Source organism: Suillus clintonianus (assembly GCF_016758775.1).
Source record: "Suillus clintonianus strain FC179 chromosome Unknown DEU56scaffold_6, whole genome shotgun sequence".
Lineage (NCBI taxonomy): Eukaryota > Fungi > Basidiomycota > Agaricomycetes > Boletales > Suillaceae > Suillus > Suillus clintonianus.
The window spans coordinates 145977-170840 of record NW_024539230.1 but is presented as its reverse complement, the minus strand read 5'-3'; the positions used below and the strand labels follow the sequence as shown (position 1 = coordinate 170840).

Genomic DNA, 24864 nt, shown 5'->3' with positions numbered 1-24864 from the left:
CTTCGTGTCTCATTAGACGCCAATGACACGAGACTGTAAGGCGACAGTCAGGCCCAGTGTGCTCCCTTTCGCATACTTGTCAATCATCATGATTGACATGGCTTGCTTGAGCTTATTTCTGGTCGAGATTTTTGCAGCCGCAGACGGTGTCATGGAGGAGCGTCTCAAATACGCCTGCCATATTGCCAAGTTGACAGCACTTCATATTGCTACCTAAATAGTAAGTATACCGATCTTCCTTTTTTTTTTAGTTGGAAATGAAAATGACAACCGTTTAAGTCTAGTTGGTTGTCATTCACGAGGGCGTATATCCAACGTCCACCCAAGCCCTCATGCGATCTCCATAACGAATCGTGAGAGCGATTAGCCTATACACCAGCATAAGGTGCGATACTGCAAGGGTTCTATTGCAGCAGCACTCACCCATATCCAAAAAGTGCAATCACCGTAGCTATGCCATTTGTTCCTGCCACTCCCAGTATTTCAATTGATGGAAGTACGGCTGCAGTCACTGGTGCAAGAATGATCGCGCGGAAAGCTCTGCGGTATTGGTTAGGATGAAAACCACTGCTGGCTTTGAGTACGACTCACGTAACTGCGGCGATTACCTCTGCGCTGCGTGACTGTAGCACGTCGACGTTGTACGAGCCGATCGGAGTGAGAACAAAGTCTACCTGTGTAAAACATGAGGCTGGCAATTGACAAAAACATATGCCACTTTATGACTCACCCCAATGCCATTCATAAATAAACAAAGCAAATTCAATATCAAGCCCAACGGTCCAGCGATGTACGCGGTAACCAGTCCCGAAAGACCAACAGATAAAGGGACGAAGAGTCCGCCTACCAATGCTGGACGTAGCCGATCTTCAGGGACCCATACGCCTTTGCGCTTCGCCTTCCACCTTGCAACCATACTGTCTGACAGCCGCCCAGCAATCGGTGAGGCAACTTAGGCACGAATTACATTGAATGTTAAAACACTCAAACAGCATAATGTGTACATACTGAAGTTTCCAAGCCCACTGGGGAGGAAGCATGCACCAATCAGCGCCTCGTTAGAGATGTGGTACCGAGCACCCTAGAATCAGATGTCAATTGACCACATGATTGGATAGTGTAACAGACTGACGATCGTGTAGGCGATTGGGACCAATAAAACTAATGCGTAGCTTAATAGGTCAGAGAGATGACATCAACATTCTCAACACACCATAGTCCGTGACCATCGCTGATGCGTTTGCTAGTGTCTGACAACAAGACTTCAGGCAGTGTGCAATCAGAAGAAAAACAAAAACGAACGACGGCCATGATATTTGGACTACGGAGCAGCCAGAGACTGTTGAAAGGATTAATCCATACAAATTTGAACGGTGCCTTCCGTTCAAGATTTTCTCCCGGCTGCGGATGACTTGTCTCCGGAAAGGACAGATAGATCAGAGCCATCTCAATAATGCCCCATACTGCAAGCGAGAAGTGCAGGCTGCGCCAGGACCAGTAGTGAGCTGCAGTACCTCCTAAAATAGGTGACAGCGCGACACCGAGAAGAGAAGCCTTCACAAGAAATGATAAGTCGCCGAAATGATCATTCAAGTATCATATGAACGCATATACGTACCCCAAAAAAGATACCCAAGGCTGTACCTCGCTGTTCTGTCCTGTAGATATCGCCAATAACGGCTGCACCTACGGACACTCCACCAGCGCATCCAAATGCCTGAACGAACCGCCATAACAGTAGGCTTCTGAAAGACGTTGACGCTGCAACACCGAAGCTTCCTATGCACAGAATAGGCATACCCCACAAGTACATCGGACGGCGACCATCTTCGGGCGAAAATGAGGTTTCTGATTCGATTAACCAACAGCCATGAAAAACCTACAAAATGAGGAGTATGCTGCCCATACTAAACCTCCGATCGCATTCGCAAAGACTGACAAACTTACAGCTAAGCTGTAGACAAACCGATTCAGGGTCAACACCTAGTTGATGCTGCAGGTATTTAGAAAACATACCTCACAACAGCACCCGTTGAATCAAGGTCATGAGCAATCTGAGGAATGGAGGGGACAAATGTCCCAGTCACGAGCGCTAAAGAGAAAAAATCAACTGGGTCGAATATTTTATCTTCGTCTTATACGCACTGGGAAGCAACCCTGCAAAGGACACCACGAAGACAATGTAATTTTTCTGAGCTTTGCTGAACCGGTCGTACGCATCCAAGTCATCAGGGACCTTAGACTGCAGTGGATGATCGAACAGAGGGCTCTCCTCCGAGAAGGACATGGTTGCAGACACGACAGAAGACCTTGCCCTGCGTTAGCATAGTCTGGGATCTGGGAGTTTATATGTAACAGGTTATGGTTTTCGTCAAGCGGTTCTAAGAATAGAGCACGAGTCCCAAGTATTTTAAAAGTTATGTAAGTGAATTTTCGAAGTGGTCTTGACCACCAACTGTGATTTTTGTGGAATGAGGCTCCCCGTCGGACAGCCATATCCGAAGGTTAGACAACTCGTACCGTCATCCTGCACTGCAGTGCGGGCATCCATGATGATCGGATGAGACGGGGAACTAGCCATTGCTAATTCTACATACTTTTACTGGCTGACTGGCCCCACAACGACATTTGACTTGATATATTCCACACGATCAATTGTTAATGAGTATAGCCGCAGGTCAGATCCTGTAATGACCGAGAGGTCAAATTTTCTCGACATGAAGCAGTTGATCATCGGTCGAACAGCTTTCAGTACTTGTTCACTGTCAAGAATCAATACAATATTCAATAATCAGTCATAACATACATGTACAATAGCACCGCTGAACCGTTTACAATAATCGAATAATATCATACTGTCGCATAATTAGCATAAAATCTAAGGTTGAGGGTCTTAATGTTGCCCAATGAATCAGCTCGCTGTTGGCAGCGTGCGACTGCCAGGGATATTAAATTCCACCCTTGCCGGAGCAATAGGCGAGTCCATGGAGTCTGGGCAACGGCAGCAACGACTCGATTTCGTTGAAGCTCTGCTTGCGCGATCTAACAGATCCCTAAGCGCAGATGAACAGGAGCGCTCATTAGATGATGACGCCATCGAGGCGCTTGATGAAAGATTTCGTTGACTCTGTCGTACAATTGAGCGAGTAGACCCAAGCGAAGGATAGTAAGACTCACTAATTGGTTTGCGATCCATTCCAGGTAAGCTTTGAGCTGTCGTAAGTTGACAATGACAGCCTCCAAGCCCGCAACAAAGGCTTCTAGGCTTTCTTCTTCAACAGCTCTGGGATCTAGTCTTTGACTCGCAAAGATGCCCCATATCGAGCGCCTTGAAGCAGCTGCTTGGCGACTTTGCATGCTCACCAAAACTTCTGGGAGATTGCGTGATAGCTGGTGGTGAAGTGCTTCCACGTCGGGTATGATGCTCTCCGTTTTTGATAGGATGGACGAGTATTCGAGAAGCAGATTAGAAGACGCTAGTAGGTATACGCTATCTAGACGTGATTCTCGGACGGCACTCCTTCTTATAAGAAAGGCCGTTTGACTGCGCTTGGAATGATATGTCACCTCGTCTAGGGCATGAGAGATCTGATACCAATGAGCACCATAATAGGAATAAAAGAAATGTGGCTTACCGTTCTCCCAATGAAACCGTGCGGGGACAGGGTCTGAATGAATGTGGAGGCAAGACCTCTGAAATCGACAGTCAAATCGACTTCTGTTTTGCTGCCTCCAGGTGGAGGGTCACCCCTCGACCTGCTCAGAAAACGTTGCACACTGGCCCCGGTTCAGCTTCAATATTCTCAAGGTGGTATGATGCTACGTACTTGGTATGATGATGCGCAAAAAATGCCTCATCACCTAGTCCCTCGACCAATGTCAATAAATTATGTGCCTGATCGATTTGCTCAGATAGGAAGTTCAGAGCCACTGCTTCGCTAGCGCCGGAACGTGATGCAGGAGAAGTCTCCACGTGACTAGTCGCAGTTACTGTTGATGTGAGCTGCTCGACTATCGGGCCTATGAAGCCACCTCCATGATCACCCCGCACGGACTAACGGATATCGTTAAAAATAGCCAACCGAAATATGAAAGAAGACTCACGGGAGAACTCATGGTCATCATCATCACCTCAATCACAAAAGCAACGACAGCAAACCATTGAACGGTGGCCATCGTTGCATGAAAGACCGATGTTGCAACCACCGACATCACCTGGTACACATGCATTATACACCGGAAGACTCGCTTCAGGAAGCGCACAATCTCGTCGATGTCGTCCTGTTCAGCACTCTGGCATTGTCTTAGTCGTTTAAGCGGGAGTGCGCGGTGGTGTGTGAGGGGTGTGCGGTACATGAGTGCAGGGACGCCGTGCCGAGAACGGCTGTCCAGAGGTGAGTCGGGACTGAGGGAACATTCGACGACTGAGTTTATTGGTACTTCTGTCGGAGAGTGGTGATACTTGATGAATGGGGCTTGTGGTTTCAGTGTTAAAGGGTCCAATGGTGCAAGGGGTGGGCGGTGGGTCCGGGTACGGGTGCTTGTCATATCGTCTTGATGAGTCGTGAACGTGAAAATATTAAGTAGCAGCTGCTCCAGTCAGCTGCAAAGTCGTAAAGCAAGACAGTGATCAGATTACCCCTCCGCCTCATATTTATTCAGAGCAGTTGGTGCTGGGAACAGAACGAGGCAGACAAAAGGCTCAGTCACCGTGACATCGTTCGAGAACGGCATGCTTCCTGCACTGGACTCCGGTGACCAAATGCAGTTGACCGAAGTAAATCCCGAGCTGCAGCTATTGTGACGGTCTTTGCTATGGTGATAGACGCGATGCAATGAGCAAGTTCCCCACTCGCCACTGGCCTGGATCAACCGTGACAATAAGATGGCAGTCTAAATATGGCAGGCGGAAGCAAATCGTTGGCTACACTTTAGCTTCCGGTGGCCTTAATAACCCCGCAACGTTCGACTTTGTTGCTACAATGTCCCAAAGACAATTATCAACTTCGGCATGCTTGAAACCAAATTTTGCATCACCTCATTACACAGCTACTGTACCAGGCAGCGAAGGCTATCTTCTGGAGCAGCCAGAGTTTCAATGAAGCACACGAAAATTCATGACGCGTTTGCAAGACAATCTCATTAGCGCAATTGAAATAATTGCGATGCAGTGCGAAAATCCCTAATGCAAATACATACAGACTGAGCGGGGAGGGCGTTGTCAGATAATAAAAAGTAGATATGCCCCAACCACCGCAGACTGTGCAGCGGCCGAGTGCAAATCAGAATCATGTAAGTACTAAAGTATATTCTGAGCGGTACTTTTTCTCATAATCTAAAACAAAAATGCGTGCGGGCGTGAGTGCAGAGTGGATGAATGTGGTGTGACGAAACAGCAATGCGATAGGCGAAACCAAGATGAGGCAAAGATGACGGTAGTGGCAGGAGGAAAGAGCTCAGGTGGAAAAACGAACGAAGGCGCTTAATCCTTCTTCTCCTCCTTGGTCTCCGAGCTGCTTTCGGAGGAAGCGTTCTCAGCATTGCGCTTCTCATATACCTTCTGGAAAAGGCCGAGCGAGGCTTGTTGAGTCTCGTTGATCTTCTCCCGTATTTGCTCAGCGGTGATATCATCACTACCAGCCTGACCCTTGGCAGCAAGCTCGCGAAGCTCACCAACGAGCTTGGTCACCTTCTCCTTCTCAGCGGCGTCGAGCTGGTCCTTGAACTCATTCATGGCTGTTGAGATGCATGTTAGCGCGACACAGGGATAAAGAAACCAATCGTACCTTTCTCGGTGTCAGAGCAGACGGACTCGCCCTTGTTGCTTTCCTCGATGAGATCACGACGAGCCTTGTCGGATTCGGCGAACTGCTCGGCATCCGAAACCATGCGCTCAATATCCTTGTCACTGAGACCTGACGAGGAGGCGATGGTCATAGACTGGTCCTTGTTGGTGGCCTTGTCCTTGGCAGATACGTTGACGATACCGTCAGCATCGATGTCGAAGGTGATCTCGATCTGAGGAACACCCTTGGGAGCAGGGGGAATGCCGACGAGGTTGAAGTTGCCAAGAAGCTTGTTGTCCCGAACGAGCTCACGCTCGCCCTGGTAGATCTTGACCTCAATGGCTGTCTGGCCATCAGCGGCGGTGGAGAACACCTGCGACTTCTTTGTCGGGATGGTCGTGTTACGGCTGATGAGCTTGGTCATAATACCTCCGAGGGTCTCAATACCGAGCGACAGGGGCGTAACATCAAGGAGCAGGATATCCGTGACGTTGCCAGCGAGCACACCACCTTGGATGGAGGCACCAATGGCGACAGCCTCATCAGGGTTGACACCCTTGCTGGGCTCGCGACCGAAGATGCTCTTGACTGTGTCGGAGACCTTGGGCATGCGAGTCATGCCACCAACCAGGATGACCTCGTCAATCTCACTGGCCTTGACACCGGCATCAGAAAGCGCCTTCTTGCACGGGTCAATGGTACGCTTGATAAGATTCTCCACGAGATTCTCCAACTGCACACGTCCAAGCCTCATGTTGATGTGCTTAGGGCCAGATGCATCAGCGGTGATATAGGGGAGATTGATCTCCGTCTGTGTTGTCGATGAAAGCTCGATCTTGGCCTTCTCGGCAGTTTCACGGATACGCTGAATGGCGATGCGGTCCTTGCTGAGGTCAATGCCAGACTCCTTCTTGAACTCTGCCAAGATGTGGTTGAGAAGGATGATGTCGAAGTCCTCACCACCAAGGTGAGTGTCGCCGTTGGTTGACTTGACTTCAAAGACACCTTTCTGCATCTCCAATATTGAGATATCAAAGGTACCGCCTCCAAGGTCATAGACGGCAATGACTGAAGAATCCGAACGATCCAGACCATATGCAAGAGCAGCAGCAGTAGGTTCATTGATCACCCGCAGAACCTCAAGACCGGCGATTTGACCAGCATCCTTCGTTGCTTGTCGTTGCGCGTCGTTGAAGTAAGCGGGTACAGTAATGACGGCGTGGCTAAAGAAGATGAGCTGAGATTCGTACTGGATGGACGAACGTCTTACTTGACTTTCTTGTTGAAAAATTGCTCGCAAGTTTCACGCATCTTTACAAGAACCATGGATGACAGTTCCTCGGGAGACTAGGGGAGATAAAATGAGCACACAGGAATGGATCCAGGGGAGTTTACACGTACGTATTGCTGCTTCTTCGAGCCGAGATCCACCTCTACGGCTGGCCGACCGTCAGGTTTTGCCACAACATGGAAAGGCCTGCCAATCATGAGCGACCTTACAGATCAAGTGGAACATTAAACTCACCAATGCTTTATGTCTTCCTGCACCTCCTTGTCACTGTATCGCCGACCAATCAACCGCTTGAATGCAAAGACAGTGTTGGCAGGGTTGACGACGGCCTGGCGCTTTGCGGGCAAGCCGACCAGACGTTCGCCGTGTTTCGTGAACGCAACAACAGAGGGCGTTGTCCGGGCACCCTCGGAGTTTTCAATCACACGCGCCGTCTTCCCCTCCATGACCGAAACACAAGAATTCGTTGTGCCCAAGTCAATGCCCACAACAGGACCTGTACGATGCACATGAGCAACTTGAGCTTGGCTGTAGGGATATGAAGCTCACCGGAAACTTTGGAGTTCATGTTCCTCGCGATCGAAGACCGCGGAATGGCCTGTTAAAAGCAGGTTATCAATGCAGCGGACAGTAAGATAATTCAACTACGCACGGCATAGTTGCCGGTGCGGGCAACGGCGCTGCGGAGGGAACGAGCTGCAGTGAACATGGAGGAAAAAGTGGAAGAGATGACTAGCGAATTGGACACGGTGATTCAAAATTTTAGGGAGTCCGCGTAACGCTTACATCAGCCCCAAAAGAGTCCGAAAAAACGTGGAACGTTCGGGAGTCTTTTGATTTTGGCAAGCAAGCAAGCACTTGCTACTAGCTTCCAATGTACAGTACTTTCTTCAACGACTCATCATTGTAATTTTGTATGGGTTTTTGGTGAGTTGAGAGTTAAAAATTGACTGGGACACACGGTTCTTGGTCTCTTAGTGTAAAAGTTCCAACTTTCCGGCACATGATTCCGGCCTTCCACAGTGCCACGCATTCAGTCACGGTGGAACGTGGACCGGCAGCGCAACGCCGCACCCCTTGAGTTCAACCTTCACGCTGTTCATATTATGTCTGGTGGTGCGCCGAAAAGTATTGGAGGCGAGTATGGCGCCATTCGCGCCAATGTTGACATCCAGGAGCTCAATACGTACCTGAAATCACATGTGCCAAGTGTCGCTGCTCCCGTACAGGTGCAGCAGTTCAAGGTGCGGTCGAGACCTCTGTTGCGGAAATTGCACATTGACTGGCAGGATAGTTTGGACAGGTACGATAATGATTCAATGTGCATAAGCGCTTGCATGACATTGGACTATTCAGTCCAATCCCACGTACTTCCTGACCGATTCAAGGTATAAACTAGTTCTTCCTCAGCTAGTCCCATTTGAATCAAACTTCTCCAGCGCGAAGCGATTTGTGTTGCGCAAAAAGCCGGCAGGCCAGCTGTTGTCCTCAACTGCTCACCAAATTGAGCGCGAATACCGCATACTGAGTGCATTACATCGATACAACACCAGCCCTACCACAAAGCCAGAGCAGATAGTCCATGTTCCCCAACCCTTCGTCCTGTGCGAGGACAAAAGCGTTATTGGCACTCCTTTCTACATCATGGAGTACCTTGAAGGTCGAATATTCACGGACACCAGGATGCTGGAACTGCCACCCCATGATCGAAGAGAATGGTAGAGTTTTTGTAATCTATTTGTTCTATTATGACACTAAGTCTGATTATTCAAAGCTGGATCTCTGCTATCCGATCGCTGGCGGCATTGGCTGCTCTCGACCCATTCCAAATAGGTCTCGACAACTTTGGTCCCACGACTGATTACTTTCCCCGTCAAATCAAATCCCTGACACGTATATCGGTTGCTCAATCCCAGGCTATAGATGTCGAGACTGGAAAAGCGACAGGAAATGTGCCGTACTTCGAAGAAATGGTCGACTGGTACCAGAACAACCTCCCGGACGAGAGGAAGACTGGACTACGGATTGTCCATGGGGACTACAAGCTTGACAATATCATATTTCACCCAACAGACAACCGGGTAATCGGTATACTGGACTGGGAGTTATGTACTCTAGGTAGTCCAGTACGTGCCCCAATCGCCGCTTTCTGCATCTTGATCTGAGTTTGCTACATAGCTTGCCGACCTCGCGAACCTTACCCAACCATGGGCAATTGACGCTCGTCATATACCTAAAGATTCCCTAATCACTGAATTTACGGTCATTAAGCCGTTCAAGAATGCGACGAAAGATGTCCCTATACCCTTGGAGGACCTTGAGCGCGAGTACTGCCGGCTGACCAACCAGCCATACCCCATTAAAGAGATGGTATTTGCCCGTAGTTGGATGCTCTTCCGGGTACGTACTTTACCCTGGTGCGGGATAGTATATATTTACCTGGTTGTTTTCAGCTTGCCATAATCTCGCAAGGTATCGCTGCCAGATATGCGCGGCGGCAGGCGAGCTCGGAAAAAGCTTATATTCACCCACACTTTTTCCCTGTGGTTGGTCGGTTGGCGAAGTCGATCTTAGAAGACGACGGAGTCACCATTGGCGCGAAGCCGAAACTGTAGTATTATTCGACAAGTCCATATTATAACCTGTGTACATAGGGAAGGGTATTATGTATCTACATATATGTAGAAGACGACGGAGTCACTACTGGCACAAAGCCGAAACTGTGGTATTGTTTGTCAAGTCCATGTTATAACTTGTTGTAGGGAAGGACAGTGCTTTATCTGCATGTGACAGATTCAGAGTGGCTCACTGCAAGCCTGGATAGTGGTGATCCAAGTGCTGTACAAATTGGGATGCAGCCGGCCGCATCCCCGCGTCTTGCCAGCAAGCACCCAGCATTGTCCATTGCGCAGGTGATACTCGAGGGTAAAAAGCCTTGTTGGGTCTTCCCCATCTTTGACAAATGTAATAGATTAGCTCGCTATCCCCCTGCTTGTCGGCATAGGGCACGACGCCAGATAAAATCTAGTAACGCAGTCAGTGTCTGCAGTTTTCGTGACAGTGATTGGCTAACACACCTCTAGGCCCGTCATGCCTGCCGACCAGATGTCTGATTGCATGGTGGGTAGTGGTGCTTTTGTCGAATGTGATGGGGGATTCATCAACTCGCGCGCCATGTAACGAAACGTGCCAGGCGCTTGTGTGCTCGTCGTTGTGAAACCAGCAGCTTCGAGGACGCGGGAAAGGCCAAAGTCCGTCAGAACTGCATTAAAATTGTCGTCGAGGAGAATGTTTGTCTGCAAAGAGTTATAAGCTTTTATTCCCGCAGACAGAAAACGTGTGCTGACAGGTTTGATGTCTCCATGGATGACATTCTTGTGGTGCAAATATGCTAATCCAGACAAGAATTGGTGAAGCTGTCCAGACAACTATTAAGTATGCGTGATTTCGAATGAAATAGATACATACAAGTTTCAATCTCTGGTGGTCGCTCTGAATAATTCCCAGATTGTCTTTCAGGGTTCTTCTCTCATAAAACACTGATATTATGCGGGGGGTACAATACCCTCCCGGTTCTTGATAATACCACACACCGATGAATCGAGCAACGTTGGGATGATTTAGCGTACTCCAAAGTTTTGCCTCTCGCGCAATTTTCTGGAAAGCCAGGCTGAGTAACAAGGATAACCTACTAGTAAACGATCCACATACCCGTCTAGTTTTCGCAGCAAGACGCTGGCCTGACAAAAACGCTGACCTCAAGATCTTCACCGCCACCTACATCAAAATGTGAATGTGAGTGTGTTACATGTCACCAGTGACCGAGCAGCACATACGATATATTGTTTATGACCCTGGAAGTAGGTTCCCTTCCACACGTCTGCAAAGTTTCCCCTTCCGAATTCGCGATCGCCGACGATCGCGACCATTCCCGTCAGATCAGGTACATGGATATGTGCGAGATCAAAAGTCATTGGAGAATAGTGTTGGGAATTGACAAGATGAACACAGTGGATGAATAGCGGACAGGAAGTAGATGATGATTGTCATGTAGCCTGGATCAGTCCAGCTTAAGTATGTTTCCCGTACAATGTGAGGGTCATCGTAACGCTGATCGTCGAGTGGGGATAATGACCCCTGGTGACGAAGTGTGGCATGCAAGTCATTGTGCATGCCAGACAACGAGTCAAGAACAAATGTACGTCAAAGCTCGCTTCAAGGCTCGCCATAAAACTGTGGGCGTATGTGATCCGGTTGATGACTTTTGTCGAAGGAGACATTGTATTGTGTCAATACAATGTCGTATGATAGCAACTGCTGAAGCTGAAGCGCTAGACCGAATTACTTCAATTATTAGGTCAGCTGCTGCAAGGACAAGGACACCATTGGTTCCGATGCATTTTGAAACGCGCCGAACAGATTCCGCTCAACTTTGCACGTTTCTGATTCCATTTATTTCTGATTAGAAGACCAACTGTGGGCTCTCAGTCGCACGCGGCACGTAACCACGTTACTTTGGCAAGGGCCGGCGGAGGCACCGACGCACCATTTCACCTCGGTGAACGTTTGAGAAGATGTCAAACTCTCTGGCGCGCAATGCAGGACTGCGACTAGGACCACTGGTACTGGAAACGTTGGTCAAACATTACTTCGACCGTATCAAGAAGGAGAATGCACAACGGTCCAACTTTGCAACACAGTTGCACGAAGACGAACTTCTCTACCATGAAGCGTTCAATATTGTGAAGGTATATTTCGTAGTGAATCATCTGGGTACCCCCGAGCTTAAGGCGCACTGTAGAGTTTCCTCGAGGCTGCGTCATAGTGCGTGTATAAACCCGACCTCGAATACTCGTGTCTGACAGTGTGACCCAGTCACACCGTGGAGGAAGTCCAAGCATTTTCAAATAACCGAACGCCGTCTCTTCCCTCGACCCATGTTGTGCGTTTATTAGTTCCATTATCCTGCTGCGACGAGGCTGCCGGCTACCTTATCCAAGCCCTCGGTGGAGAAGAATTTGCCAAGCGCTTAGTGGGTGGCACAAAGTGGTGGCAAGTGCGTGGAGTCAAAGGGTGATGATATCTACGCCTGTTATTAGGCGTTGTTTACTCAATTCCACTTATACAGCATCGATGCAGAGTGGATCACGGCTCGCAAGGATTACCAAGAAGCGAAGAAGCGGAGCAAAGCGAAACATAAAGAGGGTTCAAATACCGAAATACCCCCCAGTGAAAGCGATACCCCGACCTCAGGTGGACTGCCAGCCTCCAGCTCAAATGAGAGTAATACTTACAAGGAAGAAATGGACGAAATGCGCTGCATACTATACGCTCATGGAGGTCTGTTGTATTTTGATTAAATCAAAAGCATACAATAACTGTTCTCAGGGGGTTACTATTTCGGGAGCGTTGATCAAGAAAGGTTCTTCTGTTTTTCCTCATAAGCAACATTGGTAAACTCACAATATTATTCAGATATAGTCTCCAGCGGCATGCAAGGAAGATCAACGGTCGTGTTTTTGGTCAGTCATCTTACTCATTAGGAGTTTCAAATTGTCTCTGAACAGAAAACAGCTATCAACTACCGCCTAGCTCCGCAGTATCCTTTTCCCTGCGCCCTGCAAGATCTTCTTGCTGCATGTGAGTACTTTTGTTTCGGAAGTTCCGAGCACAACGTTTTAAAGTACCCTCACTCGCAGACCTTTACTTGATCAGACCTCCTTCTGATGCGTCCCACCAGCCAGTACAACCAGCACGTATTGTTGTTGCAGGAGATTCCGCAGGAGGCGGTCTAACCCTCGCATTGTTACAAATCTTGCGCGATACTGGACTCCCATTACCTGCAGGAGGAATCTTGATTTCTCCTTGGTGCGATTTAACACACTCTTTCCCAAGTATTCACACCAACACCCCAACGGTAGGCTATCAGTGGTACTGTACAACAATATGCTAATCCGTAATATGCAGGATGTCATTCCTGTATATGGACTTTCATTCCAAAAACCTAGTCCCTTATGGCCTCCACCATCAGATGAAATGACGAACACCGTTCATTCTGGGCTGCGCAAGCGGATTCGTCAGATAGTCCGGCTTGAATCGAAACAAGATAAGCATGATGCCGAAGCTTCCTCAAATGTCAGCATACATCCGGATTCAAGGGGTACATCATTGTTTAACATCACTGGGGAGGATGAAAAATCGGCCACCAGCGAAATGCCTGTAAATGTTGGTGCCACTGCTCCACTGCCGTCAGTCGACAAGAAAGAAGATCAGGCCATACACCTCCTAGCTAATTCAGGTGAAGTATTGGTAATAGAGGAGCAAGTGCACATGTATGCCCAGAATAGCTTGCTCGGACACCCACTCGTTAGCCCAGCCCTCTCGTACCTGGGCGGCTTGCCGCCTTTGCTCTTCATTGCGAGTGATAAGGAAGTTTTGAGAGACGAAGCTATATATTCGTGAGTTGTTAGCAGTTTAGCCCGTTCATCATCTAAAATGCACATGAAGGGCTCACAAAGCCGCGGATCCTTCCCGTCATCCTCTCAAGGAGGAAATACGTTCTCTATACCCACCACTCAAAGGAATTGAAAACCGATTTAGTCCAACTGCAGTTCATCTACAGGTCTATGATGGTGAGCAATATCATTTACATTGCGACCTAAAATAAATCTTTCTCCCTAGATACTGCTCATATTTTGCCGGTCCTGTTTTCTTTTACCACACCTGGAAAATTTTGCTACCGCGCAATTGCGTCGTTCACAAAGCACGTAACAGGCATGAACGCACTGTCCAGATCTTCGTCCAGTCCAACTGTCTCTCCTAGCGCCTCATCCTCTCGCACCGCCGTCAGGAGGTTTTCTCTGCTCTCCCGCGCGTTGTCTACACCTGAATTTTTAAATCGCATCCAGGGAAAACCAGATAGCCCGTTGTCGTCGAATGGTCCTGATTCCGCTGGTCCTTCCCCGCGCTCATCTAAATCCTTTCTCCCTCCATTTTCTCGACCTGGCTTACCAGCGCGTGCGACCACCCTCAGCGTGCCAAAGTCTGCATCTGACAACGCTCTTTTCCAATCCACGTTGCGGGCTCGATCTTCCGACAATGTAAACGTGGGAGGCACGGATATCAGGGGTGCGTCTGACTCCGCTGATTCAGTACAGCGATTTGCAGGAGAGTGTAGCGTATATTGCGATGACCAAGTATGTTTTGCATTGTGTATTATTGAAAACCCAGCTGACGTCCCTGATTCTTCCGCAGGGTGTTCCCTCCTGGAAGGAAGGCATAATTCGCGAAAGGGTGTCCACTTCCGGTGTCATTCGACCACTGGAACCAGAGTCAGAATTGGACGCATTTCATATTCCTCTGGAAATCATGGGAGTCCTTTCAGAGCTCGCTGTGCGACGCTATATGGAGGGAAAGGGAAAATTTGACAAAAAGTTCGCGAAAGAGCGACACGCCATCCAGAAGCAACGAAACCGCAACCTCGAGCTCTCGAAAAAAGACGTTCTAAAGAATATAGCACAGCTTCAGGATTGGCATGGTTCGCAGAGCAACAATAGCAAGGGGAAGGCGCGCGATACTGCGAAAGGCATCAAAGAAGGACTAGAAGCTGCCTCTGCCAGCTGGAGTTGGGCTTGGGCTTTGGACGTGGACGAGCGTCCGCCACCGAGTAGTATTGTATCGCGGCGAGATACAGATGAAGCTCGACGGCTCGCGCGAATTGCTGATCAAGCTGTCTTACAAGAGCGCAGTCAGATGAGCGCCAACAGCTTGTGGGCTGTCATCGTTAATTTCTTAAACGTGGCCCCCGAACGCGATCACAAACATGCCGACTCCGATGTCAGCGATGGCGGCAACCAGCCAGCATCCCCATTACGGAAACGCAAGTCGTTGTTTGCCTCACTACGACCCCGAGCATGAGAGGTGAACCTGTCTGAGTAAATGATGTACATATAGTGAGTATCCACTGTCTAGATCCATCTAAGTACTTATAATGACCATGTATCAGGAGCTTTGTGGTATAATGACACTATCACCCGCGCGATAATAGATGGTTGTTCACAACCAGGAATTTATTTTTTGTAAGCCTGCGATTACGAAATGGCGTATTTACCCCATTGAACCTGCCTGCTGGGTCGAGTCGAATAAAAATGTAGGGCCTGCATGAAAGGTGGACTTCTCCCTAAGATCCCATGTAACAGGGAGTAGTACTAAAATATCTGGCCCATAAATGCCGATAATATAAGAACGACTCGCCCCGCGGGGAGGACCTCATGTAAACTCCTGTGACATGAGTACTGATAAATCTCGTGGTGCGACAGTCATCACCATGGGGACCTGCTCCCGAGCAATGAATAAATGGAGCTGCATTTTTGGCCGTCAAAGTCGGACGAGGATTAGATGAAAGCCGGAAAGCTTGGTCTGATGGAATCCCCTGTCTGCTGTGGGTCAAGATCTTATGTCCGTTAGAAAATGAATACGTACTTGATTGAGTCAAGTTGAAATAGTCAACCCTGACTCGGAGCTTGCGCGAACGCCACTGGCAAAGCCAAGAGATTGAAAATAATCGGACGCATGGTAGCACGGACCTAAGGAAGACGAACTTCAGAACCTGCGTGTATTTGAGTCGGATGACAGCCGAAATCGGGATCAACATGAGGCCTGTCGCGATACCTGAGCCTAACTTACTAACTTTGGTACACACGGAAGTGATTTCAACCGGCGAGAGAAGGTAAGAAGGAATTAGAGCCTGACCCAGAGGCAGTGCCGGCAAAGTCATGGGAGAGAAGGAAACGAACAAGTGGCTGAGGTATCCATGTTATTGTATATTCTGCCTAGAGGTGACGTACGATAAGTATGATGATCTGATAGTACAAGTGATGACAAGTGGGCAAAGGTTAGGCGCCCAATCATCGGTCTAAAGGCTGGAAACGACTGTAGTACTGTTTTGTCTGGGATTCGACCATCTCTTGTGTCGACTCTGGTAGATCTTCGACAAATCGGCCTGTGACAATGCGGTCGGGATCATTATCACAAAACACAAGTCAGCATTTAAATCACTAGCCTGGTGAGCCAGCAAATAGCGCCAGCGCTGGAATAACAGTGTTGGGAGGGATAACGGTGTTGTCTGCGACTTGAGCACAATCTTTGATGATTGTAAACTTGCCCTGCGCGACATGCAGTGAAGACACCAAATTGACGGTTAGGGAGGCTTACAATAACACAATTCTTCCCAATGACAACATGGTTCCCAATCGTCGCGGCTTCCACGACGGTGTTGGCACCAATGTGAACATAGTCCCCGATCTTCATTGGATAGTAATTGAAATTTCCGCGATACGTTTTGTATGGTGGCCTGGAGTATCGTTGAACAATTTAAATGTCTCAGCTACCTCCAAGTAAGACGTACCTCATCACGCAACCCTCGCCAACAAGGCAGTACCTTCCAAGAGAGATGACGACGGCATGACCAGGACCTGTTCTGCGAAGATCTCCCCGGATGATTGCGCCGCTGGAAATAATAGTCTTTCCTCCGAGAATGATGTTCTGAGGTCCAGCTATGGTGGCTCTTCGAGAGACTTTGTTTCCTGTGTCCTAGTTCAGTGTCAACAATTGTTTGATTCTACGGTGTTCATTGCTTACAGTTTCGATGAATTCAGCCTTAGAATAATATACTGGCGCATCCATTGAGGTTAACGCAAACGCTGACCCTGACGGCAGTGACGGCGGTCACTCACAAACACAAATACTGTATGTAACATGACAGCTGAGCGCTGAGCGCTTGAACCTCCAAATACCTTACCCTGTGTCATGTTCCAGCTCACAACCCTCAGGTTAGCTAGCCATCGGGTTCATCGACTTGCTTCAGTCAATAGTTCCGTGGCATATTGCAGACCGGCTTTGAGGTCTTGGTGCACATCCTGTCGTCCGCAGAAGCAGCGGCTACAACTCACAACTGTTCGATATCTTTCAACCTCCCCTCTAACAGCAGAGGACGCTGCGTTGTCGACAAAAGCACCTTCCTCCGGAGGCAGCCAAACTGAGCCTGTTCCTTACCATGGTCCACTTACACAGACATTCCGTCGTCTCAAAATTTTCTCCCTGTCATCCTTGGGTCTGTCATGTATCATGACCCCATTCATTTTCATCGTCGAGTCATCACTCCCTCTATCGGCTCGAATCGTTCTGGCATTAACCGCACTTTCCACAAGTTCTATCTCGACTGCCCTTGTCGGGTGGTCCGGCGCATCCTATGTCGTCGACCTGCAAAGACTTCCGCCAGCCGACAATGGCGGCATCGAAGGCATTGAGATGACCACGCTTACAATCACGCTCAACAAGCTCGTCACGCGTGTGTACGATGCTGACTTCCTATTAGAGACGAAGCGACCATTTGCGAAGTGGGAGCTCGCGCAAAGTTTCCTCCTGCCACCGTCAAATGAAGACGCACTCATGGCAGCGAAAGGTGGCGCACCGGGCGAGGAAGAAACAATAGCAGAAACCTTCAATGCTAAGGGCGAGATCGTAGGACGGTGGATTGTTAAATGGGAGAATGATAGTGCAGGAACATGTCACGGAACGGGAAAAGTCGTGCGGTACGCAATATCTATCAATTACGTTTGCAGAGAGTTAACATTGCATATCTAGATACTTCAATGTGCATGAGGAGCTGCTGTGACACTTGTGCATCTAGGTCGTTGCTTTGAATTTGCACTTTCTCCTCGTTATTACCGTCATTTTTACGGAGTCGCGACAACAATTTTGCTCATGCTCAGATCTGGCTTGGACTGTGCTCAGGCAACACGCCTGTTGTATGAACTGCGCATCATACGACATTTTCAACCACTCGTGTAGTAGCTTGCGGCTCTATGATTGTTTCGAATATCATCGGTGCAGTACTGATTCATATCTTATGTTCAAACCGAGCTTAGTGACGTTGACGATGCTTGGTGCCAGCATTCGTCCATGATATGCCACGTTGTCCACATCACGGAGAGGTAGTCGTACGCATCAACGAAATGGGCGACATGACTGCCTGAACAGCAGATCACGTAGAGATCGCCTGAAGTGGTCTGCGACTTATGCACCCGCCACGCCGACTCTCTGGTTTCTTGCACACGACATTGACACGACATGTGGCTTCTCTACGTGTACCAATTGTGTCGCGCTGTTGCTTTACAACCCGCTTTTTCTTCTCCTGGTCACAGTGAGCCTCTATCTTGGATTGTGGACCAAAGACTTGGATGGATTAAGATTGCCGTCGTTCGTGTTGCTATTGCATATATTGTATATCCATCAATGCTCCTTATTCCGGTCCGCGATCCATAATTCGAAGGCTTGAAGGTGCAATCGTATATTTTGTGAGGCACAAAATCATAAAAAATCATTCCGCGGCTCCAAATCAACAAGACACGATACCTCCAGTCCGCCTCCGGCTTTAATAAAGTTGTGCTAAATAAAACAGCTCCCTGTTCTAGGTTCTCATCGAGCGGGCGATCTCGCCGCTTAACGAATGGCAAGGTCGTTCTCTGTCATCCTACGGTCGCATCAATCGTAAGTATACAATAGCCGCTCGCTCTCGCTCATCAAATGGACGATCTTACTGCCTAACAAATGACACGGTCGTTCTACGATCATATTGGTCGTGAACATATAATCACCGCCCGGTCTCCCCGCCCAACCGCAGAATTCATTTGACATGTGAGCCCAACATTATGGTGAGCTCAGGACAACTTGAATAATGGGTCGTGGAATCATTTGTAAATAAAGAAAGTGACATTGTGATTTACCGGAACCCCACAGGCTCAAATACAGGATACAGTGATATTCTTCCGCGATGCTGGTTGACATCTTCCAGAAGTTCCAAACCGTCCTGAGTTTAATCTCTACTCAACACGTGGTTCGGGCGCTAAAGGAAGCTGACATAAGCTTCGGTGTCCTACAGTACTTTTGAAAATCGGTTTTGATGCAGTAACACCGTCGTGGCATTACTGTTGCACGATTCAATTGGAGGAACACGCTTCTACCTACACAATCATTTCTCTACATCATTTGTAGAACAACCGACAGTTATGCACGGCCCGAGGCGATTGTCCTGGCTCACGAGCCCTTATCATGTGAGCTCTATTCCAGTAATGACCAAACTTCATCCTCGTCAATGCCATCATATCAAGAATGTATGAGTATGTCCTGCAGTGTAAGATCCGCGGTGGTTCCGAAGCGACCATCTGCATGTAACTGGGACCAGGATGTCTGTCCCCCCGATCTCCCCAACCCCCGATCTCTTTTTTTTCCAAATCGTGCTTATGTCCATCGGGACTATTGTTTAGGAAGGGCTATTCATTTATGTGTCACTGGCAAGCCAGCACATATCATGATGGTACTAAACAGGTTGAAGTAGCACCCCCGAACTTCACTGCCTCGAATTGCCTTCAATGACAAAAATCCAGATTGTATGGGATATAGAAATACATCTTATGGTGAAAACATCACATCTGTATCATGCTATATAACTGAGTAGTGCAACCAAACAGGAATCAAGAGTACAGATAAACGCTATGCGCAAAAACTCATATGCGGGACCTCAATGCCGTGACTCGTGAGTCTCACAACTTGGTCTTGAACTGGGCAAGGGCCAGGGGTTGATCTTCGAGAGCACGTGATCAGACGGAATATTAGGAGATCAAACGGCATGAACTCACATGTAGAGTTAAACAGGTTATCTGGTGGAGTAAGGCCAACGTGCGAGTGGAGAGCGCTTGCGTCGACCATATCGGGCGTTAGCTCATCTATAGAACGAGCGCCAAGTAGGCGCATGTTCATTTCCAGTTCCTCCTATATTTGGGAGACCTTATCGGATTTGTACACTGTCGATGGTTCGATCAACTTACCCGGAAGATTTGGAAGGCCTTCTCAACGCCGTCCTGTCCATAGGCACAGAATGAGTACATAAATGCGCGACCGACGCCGACGCCAGATGCCCCGAGGGCGATGGCCTTGAGGACGTCGGAAGCTCTCCGGACACCACCGTCGACGAAGACCTCGAATTTAGGGTTGGGCCAAGGACCGCGGGTCTTGAGAGCGGCAACAACCTCAATCAGGTTCTCGACACCGGATCTAGCCGTGTCGAGTTGACGACCACCGTGATTTGATAGGACAATTCCAGCAAGACCATAGTCGTAGGCCATGAGCGCGTCTTCGGGCGTAGCAACACCCTTGAGGACAATGGGCACTGAGATGAAAGTGTGAGATACAATTTACCCTAAGTCAGCAAAGCACTGACTATTCGTGATGCTCTTGAACCAGGGAATGTCCTTCCACGACAAGGAAGGATCGATGAAGGACTGGCCGATGCACAATTTTTAATATCGATCGCGTAAGATTGGCCTCGACCTACAGAAATGGCTCGGGCAACACCTTCGTCCTTCTTGACACCGGCCTCATTTTCTTGGACTTTCGCGACCCCAGACTCGTCAACGAATTTCATGCGCATATCCTTCTCACGGCGACCAAGCTGAGGGGCGTCGACGGTTATAAAGAGGCCCTTCACCCCACGCTTCTCAGCATGTTGGACATATTTTCTTGTGATCTCCCGGTCACGGTTGACATAGAGCTGCAAGAACTGGACCTGCCCGGGGACCGCGGCATCAACGATCTCGTCAAATGCGCAAGACGCAAGCGTGGGGATCTTTGCATCACTGGTCAACGATAGTCCGTGTTCAATTTGATTAAATTTTCTCCGTTACCATTTGAATAACACCATGCTTTCCGGCTGCTCTGGTCAAGTTGAGTTCTCCATCTGGATGGCCAAGCTTGCCAAGTGCTGTGGCGGACTAACAGATCGGTGAGGCCAAATCGATCTATTTTTAAGTGATAACAATGCCAAGCTCTTACAATGTATACCGGAAGCGAGGATCTCCGACCGAGGATGGTCGTCGACCAATCGACAACGGAGACGTCACGAAGAACACGAGGACGGAACCATATCCTGGAAAGTCGTTAGAAATCACCTAAATTGACAGCGGGGATATCGCTTACCTTTGGTATGCGGCGCGATTCTCTCGGATGGTGATCTCATCATCAGACGCTGAAGAGTAGTAGGCCCATGCTTTGGGGGGTAGGATAGCTTTTGCGACAGCCTTTGCAACATGTGGTCAATTCAAACGCCCGGAGTCTTCTTGACGCCAATTACTAACCTCGAAATCATGGAGATTAACTATTTCATCCAAAGGGGGGCGAGCCAACATTAACTCTTGGCGAATCTTATCCTCCGCAGTAACTTCTTTAACAACCTTGATCACGGTGTTCGGGTCGACGGCGCCAAGGCTGCATCACACGCATGGGTATCAATATGTTCCGGAAAGTCCTAGTGGGACTCACTGCTTTTCCTTGGGCAGGTGAGTCGTAATGGCGTCTGGCGGGTGGATAGGGTCGTATGCTTCACTGATGAGCCGTCAATGACCGGTAAGTCCCTCAATAGGCTAGGCCATATGGAAATGCAATGATCCTTACGTTGCGTCGACACCAGCATACTTCAGGATAATCTTGCTGCCACCAGGATGTTCTGGAAATCAGCGGTGAGAACTCATCATTCGCTTTATGCGGTATCAGTGCCGTACCAGGCAAAAACTCCGTAACATCATACACTTTGCCTTGTATGATATGTTGGTAAGCACCTGATGTCAAATGCACAGACGTTGCGAGAAGCACATACCGTGGACGATGATCCAGCAACTTGAAGGAGTTGCGTGCTCGGCGACGGTGTGAGCAGAAATTAGAGACATCTCGGGGACGCTAGATTTTAATGGGGGTAATTTGAAGTTTCGCTAGACTACATCTTATCCACTTTTTGAGCGCTGCTAAGCGGAGTGTGCGGAGACCGCATGGATGATTTACGTCGTAGAGGATACCATTAGGGGCAGAGTGGCTTCCGCTATGTATGGGGATCATGGGCATACGAGTGGATCGAACACTGAGTATTCCGGTCGGGGATAGACCGGAGAGTGGAAGGAGGATAGGGCACGAATACGGACTTTGGGCGAAAGTACGACAGCACATCGTGAATACACACGCTGAGCATCACTAGGCACACGACTGCGGTTGTTCTTTGTATTTCGCAAATAGGACCTATCGGACATGGGCTAACGCTGGACCACTACATGTGAGTCGATTGACAATGTCAGGATTAATTAAAAATTGGTATAATCAAGATTGTCGTGAGTGAATGGATGACCCTAAACGCCTAACCCCCCCTAACGCCGACCTTGGATCTCAGGAGGGGTTTGTTAAGCGCTGAGGGAGAACGTGCCTGCCAACGCATGGAGCTGTAAAAAGATAATATAATAAATTATAATATAGTGATTATGATAATTTGGTTCTAAAAGTAAATAGTTGTACATAAACGTATGTCTCGTCGATCAGACAGAGCTTACGGTTATTCGGGTCGCAGTTGACACCAATTACTCAAGAATGCGTCTTCAAGGAAGCATTTTGACTTTGAATCTTGACCAAATTCGGTATTCTTTTTATATAATTGTCTTGGCTTCCGTCACTCGGTTTTTGTTCTTCGGGACACTAAACAGATCAGCAGCGACGATCGGATAAGTCCGCTCAAATCCCGACATTTCCAGTATGTTGCTCTAGTCGCTTCCAACCTTTTGTTCCGCATGCTCCTTGTAGCCGTTGCACTGGTTTAGAGCTCTCAGCATTTCCCCGTGGCCTCGGGCAAACTTGAATTCAACTGAGTTAGCGTCGACCACGGGAATTTCGCCTCGAGCTTCTATTGGTTGCCGGCAGCGTCGTGTCTCGGAGTACTATCATTGCCAAGAGCTCCGTTTTCTCCTGCAAAGCTCCCATCTATCACTCGTGTCCTGTAGTTACCCCTTTCATACACTTCTCTCGCCACTTGTCTCCGCAGCATTTTTCATTTTTCCATGTCCAAATCGAATCTTGCTCACTGAACGAACGAAATGTGGCCGCAGCAGCATGTGTGAGCTGTTTCTTCTTGACGCTGTACGTCACTTTTACTTTGCCGGTTTATGGTTTTTTTTTGCTCCCGCGGAACACAGAATATTCGATTTATAACTTCCCGAACGTTTATAAGGCCGTTCAATTACTTACGATCTACATCATCCTCCCCATCCCTTCTTTGCTAAGCTGTCTCGACTACAACCTTGAAGTTCATCTTTCCCTCTAACGCTTTTCAAACTGTTGCTCACTCGCAATCTCCGTACCTATTTATCTAAGTTCTTCTTCTCAATGGCACCTGGACTTGATTTCTTCAAGAGCTCCGAGTCTAGTGACGCACCAGTCACTCAGATATGCGCCGATGAAGAATCTGAAGTTCACGGTTCCTTCGAGTCGGACGCCCCCCCTAGACCTGATGTTTACTACAACCCTCGCTTCGACCCGAAGAATTTCCTAGAGGGAGAACTCTCTGTTGACGCTGCTACCCGTCTTCGTCAACTGCTGGCCAGGCCAGGTATCGTTGTAAGCCAAATCATTCCTTTGTGCAATACGTGTTCTCAGTTCCTTTAGATTGCCCCCGGTATCTGTGACGGTATTAGTGCCCGCTGCGCACTAGAAGCTGGTTTTGATTGCATGTACCAAAGTGGTGCTGCAACCACCGCTTCTCGCCTTGGCATGCCCGACCTTGCCATTGCTACATTAAATGACTTCGTTCAAAGTGCGCAGATGGTCTGCAGCTTGAGCCCAAGCACTCCTGTTATTGCCGATGCCGATACTGGGTAAGCAAAGTTCATTTTTGTGCAGACATCTCAGCTAACACTCGAAATAATTCAGCTTCGGTGGGACTGCTATGGTTGCTCGCACAGTCTATCAATACATACGTGCTGGTGTTGCAGGCATGCACATCGAGGACCAAGTACAAACCAAACGTTGCGGTCACTTGATGGGCAAGCAAGTTGTCTCTCGAGAGGAATTTGTTACGCGCATCCGAGCAGCTGTCATTGCTCGCGACTCTTTCCCTGGTGGTTCAAATTTCGTAAGTAGCGCTTCGACATTATCAATTTCTCATTTAATCTATTTTAATAGGTTGTCATTGGGCGGACCGATTCCGCTCAAGTTCTCGGCATGGAAGAAGCTGTCTTCCGTTTGAAGTTGGCGGCTGATGCCGGTGCCGATGTCTGTTTCATTGAGGGCGTCAAGACTGCGGAGCTTCTGAAATCAACAGTCAAAGCCCTGGAACCTAAACCCGTCCTCGTTAATGTCATTTCCGGTGGCCTAACGCCCTCTTTTACTACCAAGGAGGCTGAGGCTCTCGGCGCCAAGATCATCAGTAAGTTGAACATATTTTTAGATCCGGGAAGAGTTTTTAAACCTGCTTTCAGTTTTCTCACTCGTGTCCTGCGTCGCTGCTGTCCATGGCATTCGTGCTGCTATGCAATCCCTGAAGAAGACGGGCACTGATTTCTCATCGGCCAAGGGCATGGATCCCAAGGCCTTCTTCGAAGTCATGGGTCTCCAAGAGGTTGTCAGCTTGGACGCAAAGGCAGGAGGTAGCTCATTTGATGTCGTATAGAGCCAAATTGGCTTTGACTTCACTCTCGTTATTGTTCTACACTTAATTCACTTTCAAACTGTTTCAATTGTATACGGGACGACGGGGACGCCATCAGCATTGGTATCATTACGATTACGCTGTTATCATTAGATTTTCTTTTCATCTCTCTACAAGCATTACATACATGCAATACAACCTGGATTTCTTGACTTATTTTGGAAACTCAGCGAATATGCTTACGACGATCACAGGTTCCCGGAATGGGTCGC

The 24864-nt window shown here is 48.5% G+C and overlaps 10 protein-coding genes across 10 annotated transcripts; 4 read left to right on the top strand and 6 right to left on the bottom strand.

The window, feature by feature from the left end:
• Window positions 1–56: 56 nt before the first annotated feature.
• DEU56DRAFT_970190 (major facilitator superfamily domain-containing protein) lies at window positions 57–2377 on the bottom strand. Its single transcript, XM_041359423.1, has 12 exons — window positions 2146–2377; window positions 2017–2092; window positions 1884–1954; window positions 1619–1827; window positions 1303–1554; window positions 1214–1250; window positions 1133–1161; window positions 1009–1081; window positions 731–951; window positions 592–674; window positions 424–540; window positions 57–368 (listed from the first exon to the last, which is right to left on the bottom strand). Exons 1-12 carry the CDS (start codon window positions 2285–2287, stop codon window positions 296–298), a joined length of 1383 nt encoding a protein of 460 aa, XP_041213667.1. The 5' UTR covers window positions 2288–2377; the 3' UTR covers window positions 57–295.
• Window positions 2378–2911: 534 nt separating this feature from the next.
• On the bottom strand, window positions 2912–4548 carry DEU56DRAFT_907638 (uncharacterized protein; the record flags this gene model as incomplete). The annotated part of the gene is made up of 5 exons (XM_041356924.1): window positions 2912–3127; window positions 3178–3588; window positions 3636–3777; window positions 3828–4054; window positions 4105–4548. The coding sequence occupies 5 exons, from the start codon at window positions 4546–4548 to the stop codon at window positions 2912–2914; spliced, it is 1440 nt and encodes a 479-aa protein (XP_041213666.1).
• Window positions 4549–5118: 570 nt separating this feature from the next.
• DEU56DRAFT_773617 (heat shock protein 70 family) lies at window positions 5119–7857 on the bottom strand. The gene is made up of 7 exons (XM_041351574.1): window positions 7730–7857; window positions 7627–7675; window positions 7312–7573; window positions 7188–7263; window positions 7057–7133; window positions 5787–7009; window positions 5119–5736 (listed from the first exon to the last, which is right to left on the bottom strand). The coding sequence occupies exons 1-7, from the start codon at window positions 7784–7786 to the stop codon at window positions 5483–5485; spliced, it is 1998 nt and encodes a 665-aa protein (XP_041213665.1). The 5' UTR covers window positions 7787–7857; the 3' UTR covers window positions 5119–5482.
• Window positions 7858–8183: 326 nt separating this feature from the next.
• DEU56DRAFT_955050 (kinase-like domain-containing protein) lies at window positions 8184–9787 on the top strand (the record flags this gene model as incomplete). The annotated part of the gene is made up of 6 exons (XM_041359219.1): window positions 8184–8321; window positions 8372–8380; window positions 8434–8795; window positions 8852–9203; window positions 9256–9477; window positions 9531–9787. The coding sequence occupies 6 exons, from the start codon at window positions 8184–8186 to the stop codon at window positions 9690–9692; spliced, it is 1245 nt and encodes a 414-aa protein (XP_041213664.1). The 3' UTR covers window positions 9693–9787.
• On the bottom strand, window positions 9563–11157 carry DEU56DRAFT_471939 (kinase-like domain-containing protein). Its single transcript, XM_041346393.1, has 6 exons — window positions 10914–11157; window positions 10789–10854; window positions 10546–10734; window positions 10425–10493; window positions 10155–10373; window positions 9563–10101 (listed from the first exon to the last, which is right to left on the bottom strand). The coding sequence occupies exons 1-6, from the start codon at window positions 11049–11051 to the stop codon at window positions 9883–9885; spliced, it is 900 nt and encodes a 299-aa protein (XP_041213663.1). The 5' UTR covers window positions 11052–11157; the 3' UTR covers window positions 9563–9882.
• A 333-nt stretch (window positions 11158–11490) lies between these two features.
• DEU56DRAFT_878912 (uncharacterized protein) lies at window positions 11491–15258 on the top strand. Its single transcript, XM_041356056.1, has 13 exons — window positions 11491–11825; window positions 11879–11901; window positions 11953–12150; window positions 12206–12417; window positions 12466–12499; window positions 12553–12599; window positions 12652–12717; window positions 12777–12994; window positions 13045–13535; window positions 13585–13709; window positions 13759–14273; window positions 14332–15029; window positions 15083–15258. Exons 1-12 carry the CDS (start codon window positions 11652–11654, stop codon window positions 14992–14994), a joined length of 2766 nt encoding a protein of 921 aa, XP_041213662.1. The 5' UTR covers window positions 11491–11651; the 3' UTR covers window positions 14995–15029; window positions 15083–15258.
• A 603-nt stretch (window positions 15259–15861) lies between these two features.
• DEU56DRAFT_773605 (trimeric LpxA-like protein) lies at window positions 15862–16804 on the bottom strand. The gene is made up of 5 exons (XM_041351573.1): window positions 16717–16804; window positions 16484–16668; window positions 16291–16429; window positions 16139–16241; window positions 15862–16078 (listed from the first exon to the last, which is right to left on the bottom strand). The coding sequence occupies exons 1-5, from the start codon at window positions 16759–16761 to the stop codon at window positions 15984–15986; spliced, it is 567 nt and encodes a 188-aa protein (XP_041213661.1). The 5' UTR covers window positions 16762–16804; the 3' UTR covers window positions 15862–15983.
• DEU56DRAFT_471912 (uncharacterized protein) lies at window positions 16784–17832 on the top strand. Its single transcript, XM_041346392.1, has 2 exons — window positions 16784–17669; window positions 17722–17832. The coding sequence occupies exons 1-2, from the start codon at window positions 16885–16887 to the stop codon at window positions 17750–17752; spliced, it is 816 nt and encodes a 271-aa protein (XP_041213660.1). The 5' UTR covers window positions 16784–16884; the 3' UTR covers window positions 17753–17832.
• A 1628-nt stretch (window positions 17833–19460) lies between these two features.
• On the bottom strand, window positions 19461–22215 carry DEU56DRAFT_773598 (glyoxylate dehydrogenase). The gene is made up of 13 exons (XM_041351572.1): window positions 21788–22215; window positions 21693–21725; window positions 21586–21637; window positions 21454–21516; window positions 21270–21399; window positions 21112–21212; window positions 20968–21061; window positions 20820–20906; window positions 20471–20761; window positions 20357–20417; window positions 19965–20305; window positions 19776–19908; window positions 19461–19720 (listed from the first exon to the last, which is right to left on the bottom strand). The coding sequence occupies exons 1-13, from the start codon at window positions 21855–21857 to the stop codon at window positions 19680–19682; spliced, it is 1497 nt and encodes a 498-aa protein (XP_041213659.1). The 5' UTR covers window positions 21858–22215; the 3' UTR covers window positions 19461–19679.
• Window positions 22216–23039: 824 nt separating this feature from the next.
• Window positions 23040–24808, top strand: DEU56DRAFT_773588 (phosphoenolpyruvate pyruvate domain-containing protein). The gene is made up of 6 exons (XM_041351571.1): window positions 23040–23062; window positions 23142–23562; window positions 23611–23819; window positions 23875–24076; window positions 24127–24370; window positions 24423–24808. The coding sequence occupies exons 2-6, from the start codon at window positions 23332–23334 to the stop codon at window positions 24611–24613; spliced, it is 1077 nt and encodes a 358-aa protein (XP_041213658.1). The 5' UTR covers window positions 23040–23062; window positions 23142–23331; the 3' UTR covers window positions 24614–24808.
• The last annotated feature ends 56 nt before the right edge of the window (window positions 24809–24864 follow it).